Consider the following 22,736-nt stretch of genomic DNA (forward strand, 5'->3'; position numbering starts at 1 on the left):
GACCTTCCGTCCCTGGTTTGGGAAGCAGCTTTGGAGTTGACCTGGCTTTTCCTGGATACTCACTCCCAAGTCACTAGCACGGGAATGTTCTGAAATGAGCTGCCTTGCCCGGCTGAGAGGCTCAGACCCAGAGACTGACCGTCACACTGGTTTCCTTCTTGCAGGGACCTCCGGGGACCTGGGTGGGCTGAGGCCAATCAAAATCGAGCCGGAAGACCTGGACATCATCCAGGTCACCATCCCAGGTAAGGGACAGCCTGAAACTGTGAGAACCTGCCGGAGTCACCGACCCCTCCAGGGCTGCCTGCCCTGTCTCCTGGGCGCCCTTCCCAGCAGGAGCCCTGCAGGCTGCTGCATCTCTAGTTTGATTCTAAGATAATAGTAACATGCTTTCTCCAGTTGCACCTGCCCTCTGTGTTGGAAATCGTTGCTGTCAGCTCTGACCTTCCTAAAGAAGGGCCCCTCTCTTCCCCCCATCCCCAGCCTGCACCTCTCTGGCCTGTCTTCTCTGGGATTTGAGAAGCAGGATGGAGAAGAAGGAAAAGGCATTGGAGTAAGAGGATCTGGGTTTGATTCCAGACTCTGTAATGCCACCCCTCTCCCCAGCCTTGATGTCCATATCTGTAGAGGGGGTGAACTTGACCCCTGAAGGCTGAGCCGATGGGTGACCCTCAGGACCCAGCAGAACTCCAGGCCCCCCTGGCTCCTGCCTGGCCTGCCCTCCCAGAATTCCAAAGTGCAGCTGCTTTTAAGGGGGCCTGGCATGTGGGCTGCTGGGCTGGGTGGTCCTGAGGCATCTCAGACGCTGAGGATGTGCTTGTTATTTGGAGTTTTGTCTCCAGACCCTTCACCAACCTCGGAGGAAATGATGGACTCGATGCCTGGGCATCTGCCCTCGGAGGACTCTGGCTATGGGATGGAGATGCTGACTGGTAAGAAATGGGCTGGGGCTGGTGGGGTTGGAGACCCACCCCCCTGGGAAGCCCCAGGCTTTTCCTGGTACCAACTGCCGCTGCTAGAAGAAAGCCAGGCTGCGCCCGACCCCCTTACTTTGCCATCCCCCCCAGGAGGGGGTCTGTTCAGATAAGTTCAAGTAGGGCTTGATGACTGGCAAGTCTGGTTACTACAGCCTTCCCAGGAGCACCGTGTTTGGATTCATTCATTCATTCATAACACCTTCCTGGTCCAGGGTTCCTGGTCTGGGTGAGGTGCTGGGGACAGAGCGGTGCACTGAACAGCAGTCCCTCTCCTCGTGGGGCTGACATCCTAGTGAGCAGGGACAGGCTATGAGCAAATGACTAAGTAAAATACACAGAACATCAGGTGGTGGCAGCCTGTGTCGTGGAGGAACACAGAATGGGGAGGGAGAGTAGGCAGGCTCGGGGTGGGGGGAGGAGGGGTTCTATAGGATTTGGGTGGTCAGAGAGGACCTCACTGACCAAAGACCCGCAGGAGGTGTGATAGGGAACGTGTGGCTAGCAGGGAAAAGAGCTTCCAGGCAGCTGAAACAGCCAGTGCAAAGGCCCAGCGTGTCCAAGGAACAACGAGATCCACGTACCTGGAGCAGAGTGATGGGGGCAGGTGGAAGGGCAGATAAAGAGGTGATGGGGAGAGGGACTTTTTTCCAGGATTTATGCCTGCGGCACAGTTGAGAGGGGTCTGCAGAGGGGTAGAGACAAAGCCAGAAACAGATTGGCTATTGCAGTGATCCAGGCAGGGAGAGTGGCTGGACAGGTGGGCGGCAGAAGAGAGAGGGCTGGGTTCTCTAGGTTTTGTTGTGTTTTCACTTTTTCCTTCAGAAATTTTCAAAAAACACATGCAATTAGAAGAACAGTCTAATGACTCACACGTACCCAACTCGAAACTCTAAAACTCATCAAGAAGTATTATAGGGTACACACGGGTGGTTCTAAAATGCTCATCTGCCCTGCGGGGAGACCCTGATTTGATTTCTGGCCCATGCATCCCCCCCAAATATATATATATATATATATATATATATATATATATATATATAGCGGGTAATAAAAATTAAAACTATAGTAGGTATGTAAAGCATTTTTTAAAGGAATAATTATTTTAAAGAATAGTATGTAAATTATAGAGCAGGAAGTTCACAGATACGGCAAAGGTCGGCATTAGTTCTCAGATGACTCCGGTGGAAAGCTCCGTGATAGATAATGCAGGGCCAGAGCGAGACGCTTCAGGGAGAGCGCGCGTCTGTGTGTGTGTGCGCGCTGTCCTGTGCAGGTTTGGGGGTGAGTTTGTAAGTATGGCTGAAAGCAAAACATAGAATGCAGCCCTGAAAGTGACAAGGCAAAGAGACCTCAAAAACGTAATATTCAGTAGAAGAGGCAAGTACAGAAGGGTATGGACGGTAGAGCTTTTGTCTAAATTTTGCAACGTGAAAACATTGTTACCTGGTGGTAGGAGTGTGGAGATACGTAATCTATATAATGTGCCTGGACTAGAAGAGCGTTCCCTGCACGAGAGCAGGAGCTTGTGAGGAAGGAGTAAGAGGAACAGCAAGTGAACAGAGGTGATTCCGACTTAATAATATTTTATTCTCGTATTGAAAAAATCAAGCACAACTATGGCAAAACGCTAGCGTCGTTTATTCTGGGTGGTGGGTACGTGGGTACTTGTTATATATAATGTTCTCTGTGCCACTTAGATGCCCATTAAGAATTTTTTTTCCCTACCAAAAAATAAAAAAATTAAAAAGCAGATGGCTGAAAAATAAGTAAGAGGGTTTCCTGCAGGCCCACGCAGGTGGCCCAGTGTTAAGGGATAAAGGGTAAAAGCTGAATGTCCACCTTCCTTGCTTCCATCTTCTCTGTCAAGGAGGATGGTCAGCGCTGGAGGGAGTGAGAAGGAAACTGGAGGGAGCGAGTTCAGTAAGGCAAGTAGGAGGGTCTGTGGAGCTGCTTTGGATGCTGTTAGAAACCCAGGCTCTGATGAGTTGAATCCCAGGGCGAACAATAAGCTGAGAATTGCCCTCCATGATACTTACAAAGGCATGACAGGTCGCGGATGAGCCTGACCTCAGAAGACACACTGACAAACAAGGGTTGCCACAGATTGCAAACCGGTAGGCTGTGCGTCAGCCTTGGGGCCACGGTTCTAGAAGATTTCCACCCAGAAGACTGAGCGATTGGAAGGGACCCAGGGTGGGGTCATTTATTGGGAGCCCTGAAAGTTGGCTCAGAGGGCGGCAGGATCTTGTGGCCAAGCGGGGGTGGGGCGGGGCACAGGTGCTGTAGGGGCCCCAGCCGCTTCCTGGGGGTGGTCTGTCTCTTTTTTTTTTTTTTTAACATTTTTTATTAAGAAATATATATGCTGAAAAGTGATAAATTTCAAAGTACAGTTTAACAAGTAGTTATAGAGCAAATTTCAAAGTATGGTATGGGTTACAGTTCCACGATTTCAGGTATTTCCTTCTAGCTGCTCTAAGACGCTAAAGACTAGCAAGAAATACCAACATGGTGATTCAGTAGCCACAGTCATTTGTTAAATCTTATCTTCTCTGATGCACCTTCTCCCTCTCACTGGCTCCTTCTTGCAGGAGGTCTCTTGCTGTCCTGGAAGGCTCTTGTGTTTATCAGTTAGCTGGGTAAAGGTCCCTAAAGCAGCAGGATTTTGCAATCTGTAGATGCCTTGGAAAGGAGCAAGCAGTCCACCCAAGAATGAAATTCCACGTGGCCTCGTAGACCAGATCATTAGGCTGAAACCAATTTTAAAAAAATGAACTGCCCGAGGGTGTGTGTTGCAGTTTGTATTCCCAGGGGAACCGAGTCTGCGCGGCAGCTTAGTGTGTGAGGTCTTTATTGGGGTCGGCTCCCGTGTCGGGGAGGGGCGGAAGCCCGGGTGGGCAGAGGGAGAATGGAGCCATGAAGCAGGCCCATGGGGGGCCCCTCCTGGCCCCACGGGGAGCCCAGCCGCGAGAGCGGTCCCCGTAGAGTTGGTCCGAGCTGACCTGAGATGGCCAGGCCTTTTACCCCCCTCCGGCAGTCGTGGAGCCTGGCGACCTCGGCTGAGGTGGCTCTCTGCAGCAGAGGCTGGAAGGGGGCACCTGGGCAGCACGCCTCAGTGCCCACCGTGGCGCGGGTGGATGATTGGCCAAAGCACAGGAAAGGCAGCAAGTGGATAAACACCTGCAGTATCAGGGAACGGGGGAGGAGTGGAACCGAGGAGCATCTCTTTTGCACCTTTTGATGGGGCAGAACTTCCAAGGGACATCTGGGGAAGTGGGGACCCTGTATGGTACTGGTAAGGATGCAAAGTGGCAAATGATTTCTTAAATAAGGCAGTTTGTCCAAGCCATTCAAACGTGCATCCCCTGGCAGTTCCAGGCAGCCAGCCCTAGGAAATAGTTGAAGTATGGACAGCCTTTCCTTCTAGAGGAATCGATGCCAGCGTTAATGGTGCCAGCGAGCAATTGGAAGTCGCTGTGCAGCTGTCGAGAGCATCAGCAGCTTCCTCCTGGTAAACTGTTACGCAGCCATTTAAAAATAGGTGACAGGGGAGAAGGCTCGTGCCAGAACATTAAACAAAAGACGCAAAATTGGTGTACTCGGCCTATAAGTGCTAGATTTTAAACATAATCACTAGGGGGAGAAAAGATGAAGGGAAATGATGAAACACAGCTCCATTAAGAAAAGGGAGCTCTCTTTTTCTTTTCCTAAATCAGTTATGATATGCTTTTAATACTTGGGTAATGAAGGCAAAGTGTTACTTGCCCAAATACAGGATGCACATTTGATGGCACTTTATGGTAAAATTCGCTGGGGAGTTTCAATGGAACAGAAATGGCCCTGGCAAGTGGTGCCTGTCTGCATTAACAGAAAAGACTAGAAAGAAAACATCCGTCTGACCCGGCTGGCACGGGCAGAAACTTGGGTGGCACCGCGAGGGAGAGGCTGGGGGTCCCATTTCTGTTAGAAAGGCTTCTCCCCTTGACAGGACAGGAAACTGAGGCTCAGCAAGGCTGGAACACCTCCCCATGGTCACTCAGCTGGGACAGCCCAAAGTGGAAGCCAGGTTTGCCAAGTCCCCATCCAGGACTCCTTCCAAATCACTTCACTCAAAACTGATGAATTCTGAGAATTGTGAGGTTTTCAGGTCTAGCGCAGATTTGAGGTTTCGGTGTGCGCACCTTTTCTGTTTGCAGAGGCAGCGTGTGGACTTGGTTAAACAATTAAGCAGACAGAAGCACGGGGCACCTAAAGTGAAAAACGCCACGGCCCCCACCCCGGGTCACCACCAGTTTAGCGTCTACCCTTCCTGTGTCTTTTCTGCACCTGTGCTAATGGACCTTATCACTGTTTTTTTTGCAAGTTGTCCCTTGTGTTTCCATGTGGTTCCTTGGACAGCTTCCTGCAGCTGCGTGGGGTTGGTTGTGCCATCGATCACATGTGTAGGTTAAAAGTGGCGGAGCAGTGAGGGGTGGATGTGTTTGTTCAGGGCACATGGTCCAGCCCTCTGAGCCTGGACAGGAAATCCGGCAAGTTCCCCCCATTTGGAATTTGGGAAACCCCCCCCCCCAAGTGCACAGATGGTCTCCTGCTGCCTTTGAAAAGACCCCCCAGGCATGGACTCAGTTACCTTCTGTTTCAGGCTCCACAACAAAGCTGGCCCAGCCGGTCCTGCTTAGACAAGGGCGATGACACAGGCCACAGACCCCTGTGCACCTAATCAGTGCTCCAGGTGTGACACCTGTGCGGCTTCCTCCACCGTAGGACAGCCACGGCCGCCTGTGCCTCTGTGTCATGTGCTCCTGCCCATGCAGACCCTGCCTGGTGGTCCTGTTTGTCCCCTCTGTCCCCCCTGTGTCCCCACCAGGCTCATGTCTGCCCTTCTGTGGTTTCTTATTTTGGTCCCCCTAGAAGCAGACCCTAAGACAAAGATTCGAGTGTCATCGGCTTATTTGGGAGGCAGTCCCTGGTGACACCCATAAGGAGTGAGCAGTGAGTCTGAGGCATTGGAGGGTGCTTGTCAAGCAGTCCCCACTGTGAGCAGGCAAGCTGAGCCCCCTTGAGGAACTCTGACAGCTCCAGTGAGCTCAGCCGAGTGATGAGGGGGCTTGGATATGATCCACCAAATCCCCCTCCTTGGTGCGTGTTAACTCCCCGATACTTGCTGCTTCAACTCCTGCAGCCATAGAGCCTTCAGGCAGAGTCAGGTGGGTGCGGCATCCACAACCTTCAGGGTGCCCGTTTGACCGAGGAAACTTGAGGCCTAAAGCTCAGGGCTGGGCTTCCATGTTTTAAAGCCAGTGACTGAGTATAGACAAAACCTTCTGGAACCTTCCCTCGGACCGAGAGTAGGCCTTGACCCAGTGACGCTTCTTCCAGGGTCAGCCCCTTTCCTTCCAGCTCTACGGTCCCATGGGGGACAAGCACCCAGGTACTGTGCAAACCTTACCCCAGTTCTCGCTCCACCAGGTGCTGGTAGAGCAAACCTGGGAGCCACCAGCTCTGCCACTTGCCGGCTACGGGTTGTGGGTGCACATCGGGCTGTGAGCCTTACTCCTGCATGTAAAAGCATCTGGCTGCTCGAGGCCAGCGTAAGCTTCCTAAATCACAGCTCCCATCCCACCGCACCCCTGTCTGAAATCCCTCTGTGGATTCCACCAGCCCTGGTGGTAGAGGGCCAGCTGCTTAGCGAAGCCCTCAGCCTGCCGTGGTCGGGCCATGGGCAGCCCTGCTCCCCGTTCCCTCCCCGTTCCACACTTGGACTTCATCCTCCAGCCAGGACCAGTCTCTCCATTGCCATCCCTGCCACACTGCCTGCTGGGAGTCCCTTTCTTTCATCCCACCCACCCCTGTTTTTCTGAACTCAGGTATCCCCTCCTTCGGGAAGCTGCCCCATCCTCAGTCCCCCAAGGCCAGCAAAGGACCCCAAAGCGCCCGCATGCGCCCACAGCCCCTGCCATCCATTGTGCCGCATCCTGCTGACGAGGGTCTAGGCATATCCTCCTGTGCATGAGTGCAATCCCAGGCCCGAGAGGCCCCTCCAGACCTTCACCCAACACGGCTCCACACCCCCACCTGCCTCTCACTCCAGCCCCTTACCCGGCCCTGCTTTTCTTCACAGCTCCCCTGCCGCCTGGCATGACGTCACCCAGGAGGTCAGGACTTGGTCTCGCTCCCCTCTGGGTCCTCAGTGTTTAGAGCAGGAGCTAGCACGGAGGAGAAGGAGGGGGGGCCCTTGTTGGCACGTAGGCAGTGCCCACCGGATGCTACAGGACACTTGATCTCTGAGCCTGCCATCTGCATGCGGGGAGGGGAGAGTGGGCTTCCTGTAAGGAATGGGGGTCTCCGTTCCCATCTCAGGGTTGGCCATGGTGGCCTGCCATGCCCCTCCTGTCAGCCCGACGTGGGCAGCACAGGGCCCAGCAGATGAGGATCATGACTTCCCAGCACCCTCTGTTCTCTTTCAGACAAAGGCCCTGGCGAGGACCTGCGACCCGAGGAGAGGCCCGTGGAGGGTGAGTGCTGTCCACCTCCTCCATTCCACCCACATGCCTGCCCGCCCCGCAGCCCCTGGTCTCCCCTTGGGCTCTGAGTCTGTCTTCTCCCCACCCCTCTCTCTCTCCATCACCCCAGAGAAGGGGGTAGGGAGGGGTGGGGCGTCCTGTGGGCTCCCTGAGGAAGGAAGTGTGTAGAGACCTGCCTTGGTCAGAGGTGTAAGCAACTCCCTCTGAGAAGGGAAACTGCAAAGCTTTATTTATGTTTTCTATACCTCTTGCCTCTCTCCACAAAGGTGTTAAGGTTGGGGCCAGAGTCGAGTCTTCCTGAGCAATAGATTATAGGCCTAAAAAGCACAGAATTGACTCTGTGGCCTAGGAAGAGACATGGTCAGGGAGACCCAGAAACACTTCTTTTAGGCCTATAATCTCTTTTGAAAGGAGTGGGAAGGACAGGAAGGAAAGTCAAGGTGGGAATGGATCGGATTCATCTCTGGAGTATCTGCCCCTAGGATGGGATGAGTGTGTTAAAGGAGAGACGTGCCACTTCCCCAAACCAGCCGAGCAGGGGGACCACACGGTATTAACAAACGTCCACTGCCATTTGGTAGCGGCATACTCAGTTTGCAGACCCAGAATGCACTGACTAGTTAATAGGCACTTACTGAGCTGATCTTGAGTGGCACTCACCTAGAAAGGCCCGCAGTCATTCCTAGGCCACAGAACCTTCCAGATCTCCATTTAGGCTTGATGGTGCCCTAGACCTGATTACACAGGCAGGCATCTGGGCCCTGGAATTGTGAACTTTTCTGGGGGTGCTATTTCTGGAGAAATATAGGTTACCCACCACCACTACCCCCAGCCTCCCCCATTCCAAGGTCCTACCCACAGGGGTGTTCTTGGTACCAGCAGAGCTGGGGCATGGGCCGAGAAGCAGGGTGCCACTGCCACTGGGGAGGCTTAGCAAACTGCACTTTGCCTTCCAGACAGCCACGGCGATGCAATCCGACCCCTGCGGAAGCAGGTGGAGCTGCTCTTTAACACGCGCTATGGTGAGCAGGGAGCTGGACAGGGTCTGGGGACACCTTGGCTCTCCCTCCACTACCCTCATTTCAGAAGAACTTGGGGCCCCAGCCCCCCATTCCAGCTGCTCCCTGCACAGGGACAAGGGGAAAGAGAGGGATGGGGACCCACCTCAGGCTGGGAGGTATCGGGGGCGGCTGCCTGGCCCCTTCCTAGCCTGCCTGGAGTCTCTGCACCCCAGAGAATCCCCTAATGAACACTGCACCCAGCCTCTTCGGCCACCATGCTCACACTTATGTACTCACACTCATTCACACTCATGCATGCAAATTCATGTATATGTTCACACACTCATGTGCACTCAGTTCCATGCACATATACTCGTGCATGCACTTACACTCATGCACATTCACACTCATACACACTAACATAACATACTCATACTTGCGCATGCATGTTCATACACCTGTGTTCATTCTCATTCATTAACACACTCACTGTCAGTATACATGCACGCACTCGCGCTTACACTGCACACTCTCACACTCGTGCATGCATTCAAGTATGCACACTCACACTCACAGTTGCCCTCTCACACATAGTGCTTCCTGCTGGGATTGGAGAGGCCATCCCTCTCCCAGTCCATGGTGGTGGTACTGGCCGCTGGGCCTCGTGGACACCCTCTTTCATGAGGGTCCATAGAGGACTTGCAGCGAGTACTTTTCTCCTCTGGAGTCTGGCACGGAGGAAGGGCAGGAATGGAAGAGGCTACCCCTATTAAGAGTGCAGTTTGCAGGCACAGGCTAGGTGCTTCCCTCATGTTCTCTCCTCCCACCTCCCGAAACACCTGTGTCCTCACACACATTTTACAAATGAGGATACTTGAGGCCCTGGGAAGTGGGGTAGCTTGTCTGAGGTCCCTCAGGTCCCAAGTAGCAGGGCTTGGCCTGGACCTCAGATGTGTCCTAAACAGGTCATGTTGTTGGGTCACACAGTGGGTTTGGGGGGTTATTCGTGATCAGAGGGCCCTACAGGCAGCCCGGGGACGAGTGGGCTTGAGTGGAACCAATGCCAGATCTCATTAAGGGCGATGCCTCGGCCCAGGGGCCGTGGCCCGAGTGTGGTCCTTGGGGTCACGCCGACTTGGCTTCCCATCCCCCACTTCACTGCTCTGTGGCGGTGAGACCTCGGCAAGCTGTCTGCCCTCTGAGCTCCTGGTGTCTTCCTGCAGACCAGGGGTAGCTGTGCTCCGCCCTCAGGAAGGCCGACAAGGCCCAGCCAAGTGCCGCCTCTGAAAGGGGCCCTGGCTGCCGCTGCCCCTGTGCAGACCTGGGGTGGGGGTGGAGGCGCCTGGCCCTACAGCAGTCGTGTCTCTGCAGCCAAGGCCATTGGCATCTCGGAGCCTGTCAAGGTCCCCTACTCCAAGTTCCTGATGTACCCGGAGGAGCTGTTTGTGGTGGGGCTGCCTGAAGGCATCTCCCTCCGCAGGCCCAACTGCTTCGGGATTGCCAAGCTCCGCAAGATCCTGGATGCCAGTAACAGCATCCAGTTTGTCATCAAGAGGTAAGACCCGGCTCGGTCCAGAGGGCACACCCCCAGGCCTGCCCGGGGCCCAGCACCAATTGCCATCTCCCTCGTCGAATGGGCAAAGGCCTTTTTTAAATTATTGCAACATATTTTGTATACCAGCAGGGCAGCAGTGGGGCTTGGCTGCAGTTGGGCAAGGCACGGGGTTGCCCAGGCCCAGCCCGGCCCTGCCAGACCTGAGGCAACCAGCCTGGCTCCCGCTTGGTCCCGGGAGACCCACCCCCCCTTTGCCCAGGTATAGGCTGGAACCTGCCCACTGCCCTGCTCTCCTGAATCATTCGGAGGCTTCCCTGGGCCAGGCGTGTTGGTGTCCCGGGCCTGGGGGCCTCGGGGTGCCCCCTGACCCCAGATTGGAAAAGCAGGAGGTGGCTTTTCCCGGTCCTTTGTTTGTCAGCGAGAACCCAGCAGAGCTCCAGCCCCGCCAGCCCACCTGCCCAGGGATAAATAGTCCCTGGGGAGGGGGTGGGTGGACCTGCTGGCTAAAGATAAAAAAGAGGGTGGAGAGGGGAATCTGGAATTACCCGTTTCAAGCTTTACGGAAGTCCGTTTTGTATTTGTTGCTTCAAATCTGTTAGGTATTATTGATGTGTTAGAATAATGTTTTACAGATTTATACTCAGTTTGGTTGAAAGTGGTAAGAAAGGGGAGACCCCTAAGTCTTTGATCCCCTGGGGGGGGGGGTAAGTGGCCCTGACACTGGGCAAGTCACGGTGTCCTTCCTGTCCAGGCTGGAGACAGGGCCTGCCCGATGGGGGCTCTGTTGCAGGGGCTGGTTTGCACCAGAGCAGGGGGTGGTCCTCAAGGGGGCACAAACCCTGGATATCTTGTTCTTCCCCTCCACAAATAATATGTTTAGCACCCAGCACATGACAGGGTGCCCTCGAGTCACTGACCTCACTGAATAAACTCACAATATGACATCAGGTAGAGATAAATGCAGGGAAGGAATATAATGTGGGATGAGGGGGAGGTCTGGAGGACATCTGTCTCAGGAGGAGACCCTTGAGCAGAGACCTAATGCAGCAAGCTAGCCGTGGAGGTGGCTGGTGGAAGGGTGTTCTAAGCAGAAGGAGCGGCAGATGCAAAGGCCCTGGGGCAGGCTTGAGCTTGTGTATTTCAGGAAGAGCTGGGGCAGGGAATGATGAGTGGTGAGGCCTAAGATAGGGGCCAGGTCAGACAGGGTCTTGGGACAGCTTAAAGAGATTGGGTTTTATGGTAAGCTCAATGGGAACTCACTGGAAGGTTTTGAGGAGGGTGTGACATGATCTGGCCTATTTCTTTTTTAAAGATTGTTCCAGCTGTCGGGTAGAGGAGGATCTGGGGCACGCAGGCTGGGGCCGAAGAAGAGCAGGGAGACTTTACTCTGGTCCAAGGGAGAGAGGAGTGTCCAAAAGCTGTTAGGTTCAGGCAGCACTTTCAAGATTGGGCTGCAGAACTGTCTGCTGTGTTGGATGTTGTGGGTGGGGAGGTGAGAGAAAGAGACCCCAGGGTTACCTGGAGTGACGGGCAAGGCTGTTTTCTGAAAGGAAGAAGATGCAGGTGGAGGGAGCCCAGAGTCCAGAGTCAGGCTGAGCCTGTGTTGTGCTTTGGGGTGCTGAGGGCTTCCGGGGAGGTGGTGGTAGGTAGGGGGTCAGGCACAGATCCCGTGCTCTGGGCAGAGGTCAGGGTGGGGCAGAATGGTGGAAGCCCTTGACATTTCAGAGGGCCCTAAAACACCCACCAGCTCAGCGGAGATCAGGACTCACCTGGGCGCCTCGAAGGGAGGTGCCAGACAAGCAGCAGATCCTCGGGAGTGGATCTTTTTCATCGTCGCCTGCAGGGACAGCTGCCATCCCCATGGGCACTTTTTAATGCCACTTGATATTTCGAAGGGGAAGCAGATTAGCCCGGGGGCTCAGCGGCAGACCCTGCTGGGTTCGAGTCCAGACCCCTTCTTTTGCTCCCCGGAACCTTGGGCCAGTTGCTCAGGGTGTCAAATGTCATGGGGTGGCCCGAGGGACGCGGGAAGAAGGCACAGGGCAGGGGCTCAGCACCGGCGCTGGAAGTGTGCCGTCAAGACACGTTTTGTCAAAGTCGGTTTACTGAGGTTTAATTCACATGCAGTGACAGTCACCCCTTTTTTAAATGTACAGTTCTTTGAGCTTTGACACTCTCACCCAGCCGTGTGCCCACCACCACCATCCAAGCACTGGACACCGCCTTCACCTGCAAAGTCTCCCCTGGACCCCTCAGTCAGCAGCACCTGCCCCAGCCCCAGCAACCCCGGATCAGTTTTTCTGTCCCCATCACTTTATCCTTTCCGAAATGTCATATAAATGGAGTCACGCAATTCGCAATCCTTGCATCTGGCTTCTGTCATGGGGCATAACACTTTGGAGATTGATCCATGGCAGGAGGGCCTGTACCAGGAGTTCATTCTGGAAAAATATTATCCATTTTCCCAGTGTCTGCCCATGCAAAAACAAAAATCCAATTTAAAAGGTGGATTTAACTCATTTTAAAATCTTTTTGTGTGTAGTTATTCCTCATTTTTTAAATTAGAAAGAAAATAGTGCTGGAGATATTAAGTGGAAAATAATCACTCGTCTCATTACTTTTACTTTGAAAAAGAATAAATCTTTGGGGTGATGAAAATGTTTCTGGAATTTAGATGGTGGTCAGGGTTGCACAACTTTGTGAAAACACCATTGGACATTTAAACGAGTGGCTTTTATGGTATGCGAGTTAAATCTCCATAAAGCTGTGTTGCATCTATATGTGGTTTTTCTTTTAACGATAAATCAGGACTTAGCAAACGCCTGGCTCGCATGCCCTCGCCCTCTCCTGTTCTCACCTGGGCAGACTTGGCTAATAAACTGCAGCACTGTCTGCCTGAACTTGAACTTGCCTCGGCATCAGCCACAACCGGTCAAGTAGACTTGGTCCAGAATCAAATGAAACTTTCTCAGTCTTTGATCAAACAATGTTCTTAACCCAGTCCTTGAAGTTGTAGGCAAAGTGTTCGTATCCCTTCATGCATTCTCCTGGGGAGAGGGTCCTTGCATTCATCAGTTGCTCACAAATTAAAATAATGTCAAGCAGTGGATGGGGGCTGAGGTCTAGAAAAGCGGTGGTGGGAGGCTGTGTTCGATGCCGAACGCCCATTTCATGCAGCTGGAGGAAGCCCATCTAGGGAGTTGGGGCCTGGGTCTGTGATGTGCTTGGAGGTGCTGGGGAGACCAGGCTAGCTCGGGGAGGGCTGATGGGGTGATGGGCTGGAAGTGGGTCCGGTAGCCGTGTCCCCAGAACCACCGGTTTGAATCTCCTGCAGGGTGTCCTGGGGGTGGGGCCTGGACCGGGGTCCGGTGTTGGGAGGATGGGTCAGTGGTGAGGCCACCCACGGAGGCTCTGAGTTCTCCATCTCGGAGGTGGCCCTGCAGGGCCACTACAGAGGAAACCGCAGCCTGGGACTGAAGCCAAAGGCCAGTTTCTCGGCATCCTCCCCCAGCCGGGCGACCAGTGGGTGAGGATAGGTGCCTGTTCTGTCGGTGGGGTGTCCGCCCCACGTCTGGCACAGAACTGGGTCTGCAGGGCTGGGGGTGGGGGTCGGGGGAGGCACGGCCCTGCCATGAACCAAAGAGTGTCCAGGGCTGAAAGAGGCTTCAGACTGTGTCCAGTCCCCTTACCACGTCCTCTCCCCTCTCTCCTTCCTGGTGGGGAAACCGAGGCCCAGCAAGAGGAAATGGCTTCTCCCACATGCCCTAAGAGCCTAAGAGTTAGGAGCTGAGCAGGGCTCCTCACTCCCTCCCCAGGGTGCTCCCTGCCGTCCTGCGCTGCCTCCTCCCACTTGGACTTGTGAGGCCCTCTCTCCCCTCTCCTCTCTCCAGGGAAGGGTTGTTATCCTCGTTTCAGGTGGGGAAGCTGAGGCCTAGAGGGGGTCCCCAGCTGGCACGGCTGCTGGGTGGCGAGAAGGAAGCCCAGCGGGTAGCGGTGCTGCTCTTCCTAGCTGGGTGGCCACGAGCGTGGTCCCCGGCTGCCCAGGGCCTCCTCCTGCAGCTGTGGGGTCGGGGTGAGGGTGGGTGTGGAAGCCCCACCCAGCCCCCGGGGCCCCGAGCGGCTCCACTCCGCAGAGGTACAGAGTTAGTGGCAAAGCCGGGCCTGGGCCCCACGGCTCCTGCCTCCAAAGTGGAGGGCAGTCCCCAGCCCAACCCTGTGGCCCGTCCCCTGTACCTGATGTAGACAGTCTCCGCCCCAGGCAGCGGCGAGCAGACCGCGCCCTCGGAACCAGCAGCGAGGACGGCACAGGCTGGTCTTGCTACCAGTGAATGCGGGGGGACCTGAGCTAGGGGGGCCCATGCACAGATGTGTAGACTGAGGCCCAGGGGGAGGGCTAGGCAGTCCCAGAGAGGCTTGGAGGGACCTCGGTGACGGCCAGCTTGTGATGTCTTCTTCCAGGCCCGAGCTGCTCACCGAGGGAGCCAAAGAGTCCGTCACGGAGAGCCAAGGTGACCTGCGTCCACTCATGGGCCGAGCCTCGGGGGAGGGGTCCTGGGGTCTCCCACTACCCCCTCCTCCTGCTTCCACCCTCCTGGTCCCTTCCTCCCCCTCCCTTCCCTCCCGTTACACCTCCTTGCCTGGGTCTCGGCTGCTGCCTCTCACCCTGGCTTCTCTCTCTCCCCCACACCGCCCCCCACAACTCCCAGAGAGGGACTCCGGGGACCCACTCACGGACGAGAGCCCGAAGAGACAGGGCTTCCAAGGTAAGGTTGCAGCCCGGGGAGAGCCAGGCCTTGGCCCGGCTTGGGTCTGGAGGGTCAGGCTGGGGCGGGGGGAGCTGGCCATGACCGTGGGGCCCGGGGTGCTGGAGCAAGCTGGGCCCGCAGCTGGGGCTCCCAGGCGGAGACTCCTGGGGGGCCAGGGGAAGGCCGGGTACAGGACTCCTGTGTGCCTTGCATCCGCCTCGCGTCTGGGGACAACTGTCCTGCCAGCTCCGTGGTAGGAGTCGGGGAGCTGTGTGTGCCTTGAAATCAGAGAGGGACATCTCCGGGGGAAAACCGGGGCTGGGCCAAGAGGGCTGGGAGGAAGTGAGTAAGGAAGGAGAGGAATAGAAGATGGGGTGAGCTTGCGTCAAGGTGGGCGGGGGACCTCTGGTCTGTGGGAGAGGCAGCCAGACCCTCGGGAGCCCTGTCCGAGGGCAGAGCTGATGTCCAGCCTGTGGACGGGCACCCACCCTCCCTTCCATGGCCGGCTGCATCCACCTGCTCGGGAGGAACTGGGAGACACGGCTGGGAGGGAGCCCTGAGGGCAGGTGCCCCCAGATGGGCTCGGGGAGCCCAGAGGGGTGGCTGCTCGTTGCAGCACTGTCCCTTCCTCCCTCCTGGGCCCCTGATGGAGAGGTCATCCGTCACCCCGCTTCTTGGCTCCTCATATCCTTGGGACCCCAGCACGATCCTCTTCATCCTCCCGCTCCCCCCCCCCCACCCCCCCACCCCCCCACACAAAGCTGTGCTAAGCTGTTATCTCCCGAAGTCGGGGGCCTGCCCAGCTATCACGTGGGGGGCCCTGTTTTCAACACCCTCTGGGTGGGTGCTGACGGTGGGAGCTGCTGGACTGGCCCCCTGCTTCCCTGGGGACTGCCCATCTCACACCCCTCCAGCTGGGCCACCAGGCCTGAGCTTGCGTCTCCCCTGCCGCCACCTGCCCCTACCCCCCACCCCGACTTTGAGGGAACCCCTGCTCTGTGCCCACCCCGTGGTGCAGGAACCTGCTCTGCTCCATGGTATCTCTCTCCTTGGGGCTTATTTATTGGTGTAGTGGTTTTCAAAGGTCAACAATTAACTTAATTTCCAACTCAGGGCTGTTGTGGCAACAGCACGCGGCCTTCCGGAAAAAGCATGCGTCCCTGTCAAGATGCTCCTCGGAAGGACTCTGAGGGGCCCCACTCCACAGATCTGTTAATTGCCAGAGAAGGAGTTTCCCTCTAATTGGAAAATCATATTCCTTAGAAGTCATCGGGCACCTGTTAATCTAACAGCCCAAGGCCGCCATGGTCTTTTCCTTTGCAGAAAATTACGAGACCCGGCTCTCCAGGATTGACATCGCCAACACGCTGAGGGAGCAAGTCCAGGACCTGTTCAATAAGAAATATGGTGAGCTGCGCGCCGCCCGGGCACTTCCCTGAGGCGCCAGGAAGTTTTGCAGTTCCGTCCCCATTCGCCTCTGGGGACGCCAATTTATCCGTCTGTCTGTTTGTTCGTTCATTTATTTGCAAGTATTTCTTGAGCACCTGCTATGTTCCAGGCCTGGTCCCAGGCACTGGGGCTACAGCAGTGAATAAACATAGTCCCTGCCCTCAGGTCCTGGTGAACCATGGAGGCGAGACAGACCTTCAGCTACTGAACACAGGACAAGGAAGAATTTGGGCACAAGCTATGCAGGAAAAGAGTGAACTGCCCAAGAGAGAAGAACTGGGGTGTTTATATTAGATGGGGAGCCAGGGAAGGCCTATTTGAAGAAGGAGGTGAGGGAAGGTAAAGAGTGAATCAAGCTAAGTGTGAGAAAGAGCATTCCAGCTGCAGGAATAGCATGTGCGGAGGCCCTGAGGACTGTCCTAAGAATGGACAGAAAGCTGAAGCCTGATGAGCAGTTGTGGGGTGGAGAAGGGCCCCGCCGAGCTGCCAGCGAGGGAGGAGCCACTTTGCATTTGGACAGGACCCTCCTGGCTGCTGTCAGGAGCACAGGTGGAGGCAGAAAGGCAGCCACAGATGCTGGGAGTCCAGCTAGGAGGAGGGGCAGGAGTGCAGGTGAGAGTGATGGTGGCCTGAACAGGGCTGGTGGCCCCGGAGCTGGAGAAAAGCAGACGGAGCGGAGATGTGTATCGGGAAGAATCACATGCTGAATTGGTGGGGGTTACGAGGGGGAGGTAACGAGGCATCCAGGTTGAGAGGCAGCTTGGATCACTTTAGAAGCTTTTTGGTCTCAAGTAACAAAAACACATTCAAACTGACGTCAGCGATAAAGGGGGCCGATTGGCTTGTGGTTTAGCCTCTATGCCTACAGAACAGATTACCCCCAGACTCAGCGGCCAAAATGGCAGCGATCATTTATCACTCCTGTTTCGGTGGGGCAGGACTTTCGGAGCCACTTGGCTGGGCATTCTTGCTTGGGGTGACTCTTCTGAGGTTACAGTCAGAAAGGAGCTGAGGCTGGGGTCATCTCGACAGACTCCCATGTCTGATCCTGGGCTGGGGAAACAGCAGGGCCCCCTCTGGCATCTCTGTGTGATCTTTCCACGTGGCCTTTCCAGTGTGGCTGGATTTCCTCCACTTAAGGTGCGTGTCACTAGAGAGCCAGAGAGCCAGGTGGAGGCAGGTTGCCTTCAATGGCCCAGCCTTGAGGTCGTGCGGTATCACATCCAGTGGCCAAGCCGAGGCTTTTACAAAGGGCTTCCCAGGTTCAAGGGGAGGGTCAGTGTGAGTGGCATGTTGTACGGAGAGCCTGTGGGATGGGGCTGTGCCGTCTTGGCTGTTACGGCCCATAGTGCAGGAAGTCCAGCAGTAGGGTAGCCTTCAGGGTCGGCTGGATCCAGTGGCTCAGGGCTGTCTGATTCTGAGGCTGACCTTCTGCTCGCTGGTAGCATGGCCACAGCAGGTGCTTCTTCTGCTGGCTTTCTCAAGACCTCTCCTTGTTCCTCACTGGTCACACGTCCATTCCTTACCCAACCCCTGTGGCAGGGAAATGCTGTGTACTCAGTGGCTTAGACCTGGGTTACCTGGACCTGTCACTCTGATGAGGGGGAGGGCATTTCCCAGACTGAAGAGGGGGCCAAGCCCACAGACTGTGGTTCAGGATGAAATTAGATACTGGTAATGGTGACACAACCTGAATACCGGTACAAGCCTCTGAGTTGTACACTTTCAGATGGTAAGTTTAAAATTGTATCTCAGTTTTAAAACGCTGGAGCAATGGCATAAAGCCAAGGCTGAAGTGAGGACTCAAAAATTCTGTACTTGCTAGAGCTAGGCACAAATCCATCTTTTGAGTTTCCTGGGAGCCAGAGCAAAAAGGGTAACATGGTCAGTTATGTAATTCCCAGTGTGAGTGAGATAAAAACTAACTCATTGCCCAAAAAAGTTCAGCTGTTCCTCTGAGCTCTGAGACCTGTGGAGGTTTCTGCCATGTGTCTCCATAAAGCAGCAACTGCGATGCTGGGTAGGGTGTTCTCAGCCATGTTGTGGGGTGCAGCAGTGAGTTGCAGCCAACTGCTTCTTACAGATGTGCTCATCTCTCTATCCATGAAAGGTTGGTTTGGGGCTGAAACCCGGACATTTAGGTCAACCTCAAGGCATCCAGAACTGCACCTGTGCCTTTTTGGCAGAACGTCTGGGCAGTGCCTCAGTGAGGGCCCTAGAGTAGGCTTCCGTTGTGAAGCTGGTCAGCGGTAGCCACCCCTCCCCAGGATGGTCCCAGAGAGGGGCCAGGTCAGCTGTGAGACAGGGCAGTCTCTGGGATGGAGGTGCCACCATCCCCAAGAGAGGGATGGTGACAAGAGTGAGGATGAAGCAGGAATAGGCCCCCAAAGTCTGGTCAGCATGCAGGCTGGCCTCGGGCAGGCTTCTCTGCTCCCAAGTGGCACCTGCCTTCTCAGGCAGCCTGGTCCTGAGCCAGAGCCTGTGGGGTTGGGGTTGGAGTCTCACTCGTGGCTATGTGATCCCTGCCCACTCCTCAGCCCCGCCCTGGCACAGACACACATCTGAGACCCCCAGAGCCACCCCGGTACCACACCCCCCGCAACCCCCAGGCCTCTACTGAGGGGACCTTCACACTGCACAACTCCCCTCTGCACACCAGGGTCACACAGCTGCAGCCTGTCTCACACCCGCACACCTCCAGGTGCATGTGCCCTGCACTTCCTGTCACCTCCTGACGGGCAGGACTGCACCCCTCTCATCCACAGGGGAAGCCTTGGGCATCAAGTACCCCGTCCAGGTCCCCTACAAGCGGATCAAGAGTAACCCCGGCTCGGTGATCATCGAGGGGCTGCCCCCAGGAATCCCATTCCGGAAGCCCTGCACCTTTGGCTCCCAGAACCTGGAGAGAATCCTTGCAGTGGCCGACAAGATCAAGTTCACGGTCACCAGGTACTCAGGGGGCTGACACCAAGGGGGCTGGCCCCAGTGCATCCTCGGCCTTTCCCTAGGTCCTGCCTTGGTGCCGCCCATCCAGCTAGACCTGGCAGCTCTCCCAGCCCCCTCCTGGGTCCTGGGTGGGAGGCAGAGGGGAGCAGGGACAGGGAGGGTCTACGAGCCAGCCAGGGTGCAGGGAGCCCTATGGAGGTGAGACCACCCCTCATCGTCATAGCCGACCCCCAACAATGGACACAGCAAGAGCGAACTCTGGAACCCCCTCAACCTGCCCAGCCGTCCCCATGCTCTGCATTCCCTGCACCCCGTGGGAGAGATGTTGGGTTCATCTTGGGGAGAAGGGAACCCAGACACGTGATTTGTCCAAGGACACAGAGACAGCATAGAGCCTGGTCACCCCCCTACCCAGGGCTCCTCAAACCACCACGTGCACATGATTCGTGCCTGTGATTCTGTGGGCGTCTTGTTAAAATGCAGATTACAGAGCAGGCCACAGTGGCTCAGCAGGCAGAGTTCTCACCTGCCGTACCAGAGACCTGGGTTCGATTCCCAGTGCCTGCCCATGTGAAAAAAAAAAATGCGGATTATGATTCAGCAGGTTTGGGATGGGCCCCAAATATGAGGCTGCTGCTGCTGGCTCGCGGGCCAAGCTGTGGGTCACAGGCCCGAGCTGTGCGCCCATGGCGGCTGCCTGGCCCGCCAAGCCCATTTTCTTGACACCCATCTGCTTATCTTCCAGGCCTTTTCAAGGACTCATCCCAAAGCCCGGTAAGAGGCACTGGCTGTGGGCGGTGATGGGGAGGGACGCTTGGTATGGGGGGCCAGCCATGGTGCTGGGGGCCAGGGTCCCGAGCCTAGCTTACCTTGGGACTCTGCTTCTGGGGCCTGGGAGCCAGGCCGCTCCTTCCCGCCTTACCTGGGCACCTGGCCCAGCCGGGAGGAAGAAGGCCAAGCTGAAATCTGGATCTTGGGGCACAGAAAAGGGTGGCGGGCAGCCCTGGCAATGTGTAAGGGCTCAGGAGGGAGCGGCCAGGCCAGGTCGGAGCACCCCCACCCCACACCTCCTAAGGAGGGGGCCAGGTCGGCCTTGGTGAAGGGAAGAAGTTGGTCACAGGTGGGATTCTAATCACAGGAAGTGTCCACTTAAGGACCTGTGAGCTTGGGGTGAGCCCCCCTACCCACACCCTAATGTGAGATGGAAAGATAAGGGGTAAAGTGCCTCTGCTCACCCCCATTGCGAGGCCTCTCCCACCATCTCCTCCGTGGCTGCGTCCTGGCCTCCCTGAACCCAGAAAGAGCAGAGGCTGTCCCTTGGGGGGTGACGTGGGTGGCCCAGGGCGGACGCTGCATACGCCTGAACCTTGACCCCCAGAGCCTGTGTACGGAGAGACGGGAGCCCTGCAGCCTCGCCCCCTGCCCCGTCCCCACCCCAGGAGATGCTGCCGCCGGCCCAGCAGGAAGGCTGGCCAGACCCAGGCCCTCGGGGAGACGGCGCCGAGGGTGCTGGGAACGGGTGAGCATTTGGGGCCGTGCCCTGAACCGGGAGTCTGCAGTCCAGGAATCTGAGTCCACTCAGGGTTACGATAGTACAAACGACCTCTCGGCCCCCAGAAGCTGCCAGTACTTACTGTGCCCGGCCTGGCTTGGTGGGGTTCTGGGGAAGGGGCCAAAGGCCGTCACATCGGAGGGGGCAGACCTGGCCAGGGGCGCAAAACTTCCTGAGGGGTGTCGTCATGAAGCACCTGTGTTGGGCTGCAGGGACCCCCCCGAGGAGGGGAGCGAGAGAGCCGGGGCTGGTGGAGGAGGGTTTCCTAGAACAAGAACAACTCCAGGTGGTGGGGTTGGAGAGCCAGGGGGGAGAGGGGGTAGTCCGGGAGGGTAAACAGCTTGCTCAGATCTGTGGCTCACTTGACCCCAGAGGTGTTTTTCCCGAGTTCTCGGAGGTGTGCAGAGCAGTGGGTGATACCAGCAGGGTGGCGCTGGTGCAGGTGGCAGGAGGAACAGGTTGTGGTGTGGCCCCAGTGGCAAGCTTGCTGAGAGATGCCTGGCAGCCAGGCCCTGCGCTGAGTACCTCCCATGAGCCCATTTTATAAGTACTTCCAGGGGTCCTGCTAGGGCCGGCACTGTGCTAGGCACTGGGGTGATAGCCGAAGCAGACAGAGGGGGGGTTTGTGCTAGGAGCTGATTTACAGAGGGGGAATTGAGGAGCGGTATTTTAAGCAATGTGGCCAGCATCACACAGCTAGCAGGGGACCCGTGTCCTTAAGTGGCTCCAGGGCTTCTGGGGCTGGCCAGAGGCCAAGGAGGAGCTAGGAAGCTGCCAGAGTTGGAGGCACACGGGAGGTGAGAGCTTCCTCAGGAAACCAGTGGAGACGGCAAGATCAGGGCAGGGGGATGAGTGCCTATGTCCTCATGAGACATCAGAGGCCTGTGGACTTCCAAATTCCCTTTCCATTGGCCATGGGAGCCAGGACATACCTTCCCTGGTACCGCCTGTGGCCTCTGGCCCATCCTAGCCTTGTGACAGCTCCTCCCTGGACTTGCCTTGCTTCAGTCCCGTGGTGGGCAGCCTGGATCCAGACCCAGCGCTCAGTGCCCCAGTCAGGGTCCAGCCACTGGCCTGCCCTGGCCTTGGGTTTCTGTTTCACCACCTGTGCCGGGCAGGGTTGGTCCGCTCCCATAACCAGCAGGAGGGAGAATGGCCCGGGCCTCCCCCTGCTGATGGAGGGTAGAAGCTGAGCAAGGCAGTCCCCCCACCTTTCCCTGCAGCTGCTACTCTCCCCAGCCTTCCTCAGGGCACGCGCATTTAAAGTTTCCCTGCTCTGTGGGAAAGGAGTTGTCACTGATGACAGCCGCTGTGTGCCAGGCTTTGCACTTTTTATGGGTAAAACTGAGGCCAAGGAAACTTGGGTGACTTACCTACTATGCCCAGACCAAGCGAAGGAACGTTGGCCCCAAAGCCCTGCTGCCTGCTTTCCATCGGGAGGCCCAATGGCAGGGTAGCATGCAATTCAGAAGAAACAGTAGATTTCAGACTTTGGGGAGAAACTGGGACAGAGGGCCAGCTCAGCATCCCTCGTGGCAGAACACAGAGCTCTTGGGCCCTTCCTGGGGTGACCTCTCCCACCAACCAGGGCTTGCCCTTCAGCCAGTGGCTGCTTATGCGGTTCAAACAGCTGTCTGAATCTCAAGCATCGCCCCAGTGGGGTCTGCCCATCCAGTGATCTCTGCCATCTGCCTACCCATCCATCAGCCTTCTGTTTGGTTCCTTCTTGTAGTATGCAGAGAGAGCCCTTGGAAAATGATTTTCCTGCCAACATGGTGTGGCAAAGGGATGGCAGGCTACCTGGAAGAGGAGGTGGGAAAGTGCCCTGGCCAAGCTCTCAGGCCTGGAATGTCCAGCGCCTTTCCCAGTTGTGGTACCTGTGGGCCTCAAACAGCCTGGAGGGCCCAGGACAGGCAGGCTGGCAGGTCAGCTGCACACTTACTCCTGCCACTTGTCGTGCTGGGCCAGGAAGGGGTTCAGGCCTACAGGG

General features: G+C 56.4%; 1 protein-coding gene across 5 annotated transcripts in view; it reads left to right on the forward strand.

Moving 5' to 3' along the window:
* Window positions 1-22,736, forward strand: part of GTF2IRD1 (GTF2I repeat domain containing 1) — a 115,957-nt gene that overhangs the window by 63,877 nt on the left and 29,344 nt on the right. For 2 of the 5 annotated variants that reach the window (XM_077140979.1, XM_077140978.1), the window contains exons 13-23: window positions 165-245; window positions 831-932; window positions 7,442-7,489; window positions 8,455-8,520; window positions 9,871-10,054; window positions 14,513-14,562; window positions 14,761-14,817; window positions 16,123-16,206; window positions 19,014-19,197; window positions 19,940-19,968; window positions 20,573-20,713. In XM_077140979.1, coding sequence (XP_076997094.1) covers window positions 165-245; window positions 831-932; window positions 7,442-7,489; window positions 8,455-8,520; window positions 9,871-10,054; window positions 14,513-14,562; window positions 14,761-14,817; window positions 16,123-16,206; window positions 19,014-19,197; window positions 19,940-19,968; window positions 20,573-20,713 — 1,026 coding nt within the window. The remainder of the gene's footprint in view (window positions 1-164; window positions 246-830; window positions 933-7,441; window positions 7,490-8,454; window positions 8,521-9,870; window positions 10,055-14,512; window positions 14,563-14,760; window positions 14,818-16,122; window positions 16,207-19,013; window positions 19,198-19,939; window positions 19,969-20,572; window positions 20,714-22,736) is intronic. The other 3 variants (XM_077140981.1, XM_077140982.1, XM_077140983.1) reach the window with 3 other exon arrangements.

This window comes from Tamandua tetradactyla, chromosome 23 (genome assembly GCF_023851605.1).
Source record: "Tamandua tetradactyla isolate mTamTet1 chromosome 23, mTamTet1.pri, whole genome shotgun sequence".
Lineage (NCBI taxonomy): Eukaryota > Metazoa > Chordata > Mammalia > Pilosa > Myrmecophagidae > Tamandua > Tamandua tetradactyla.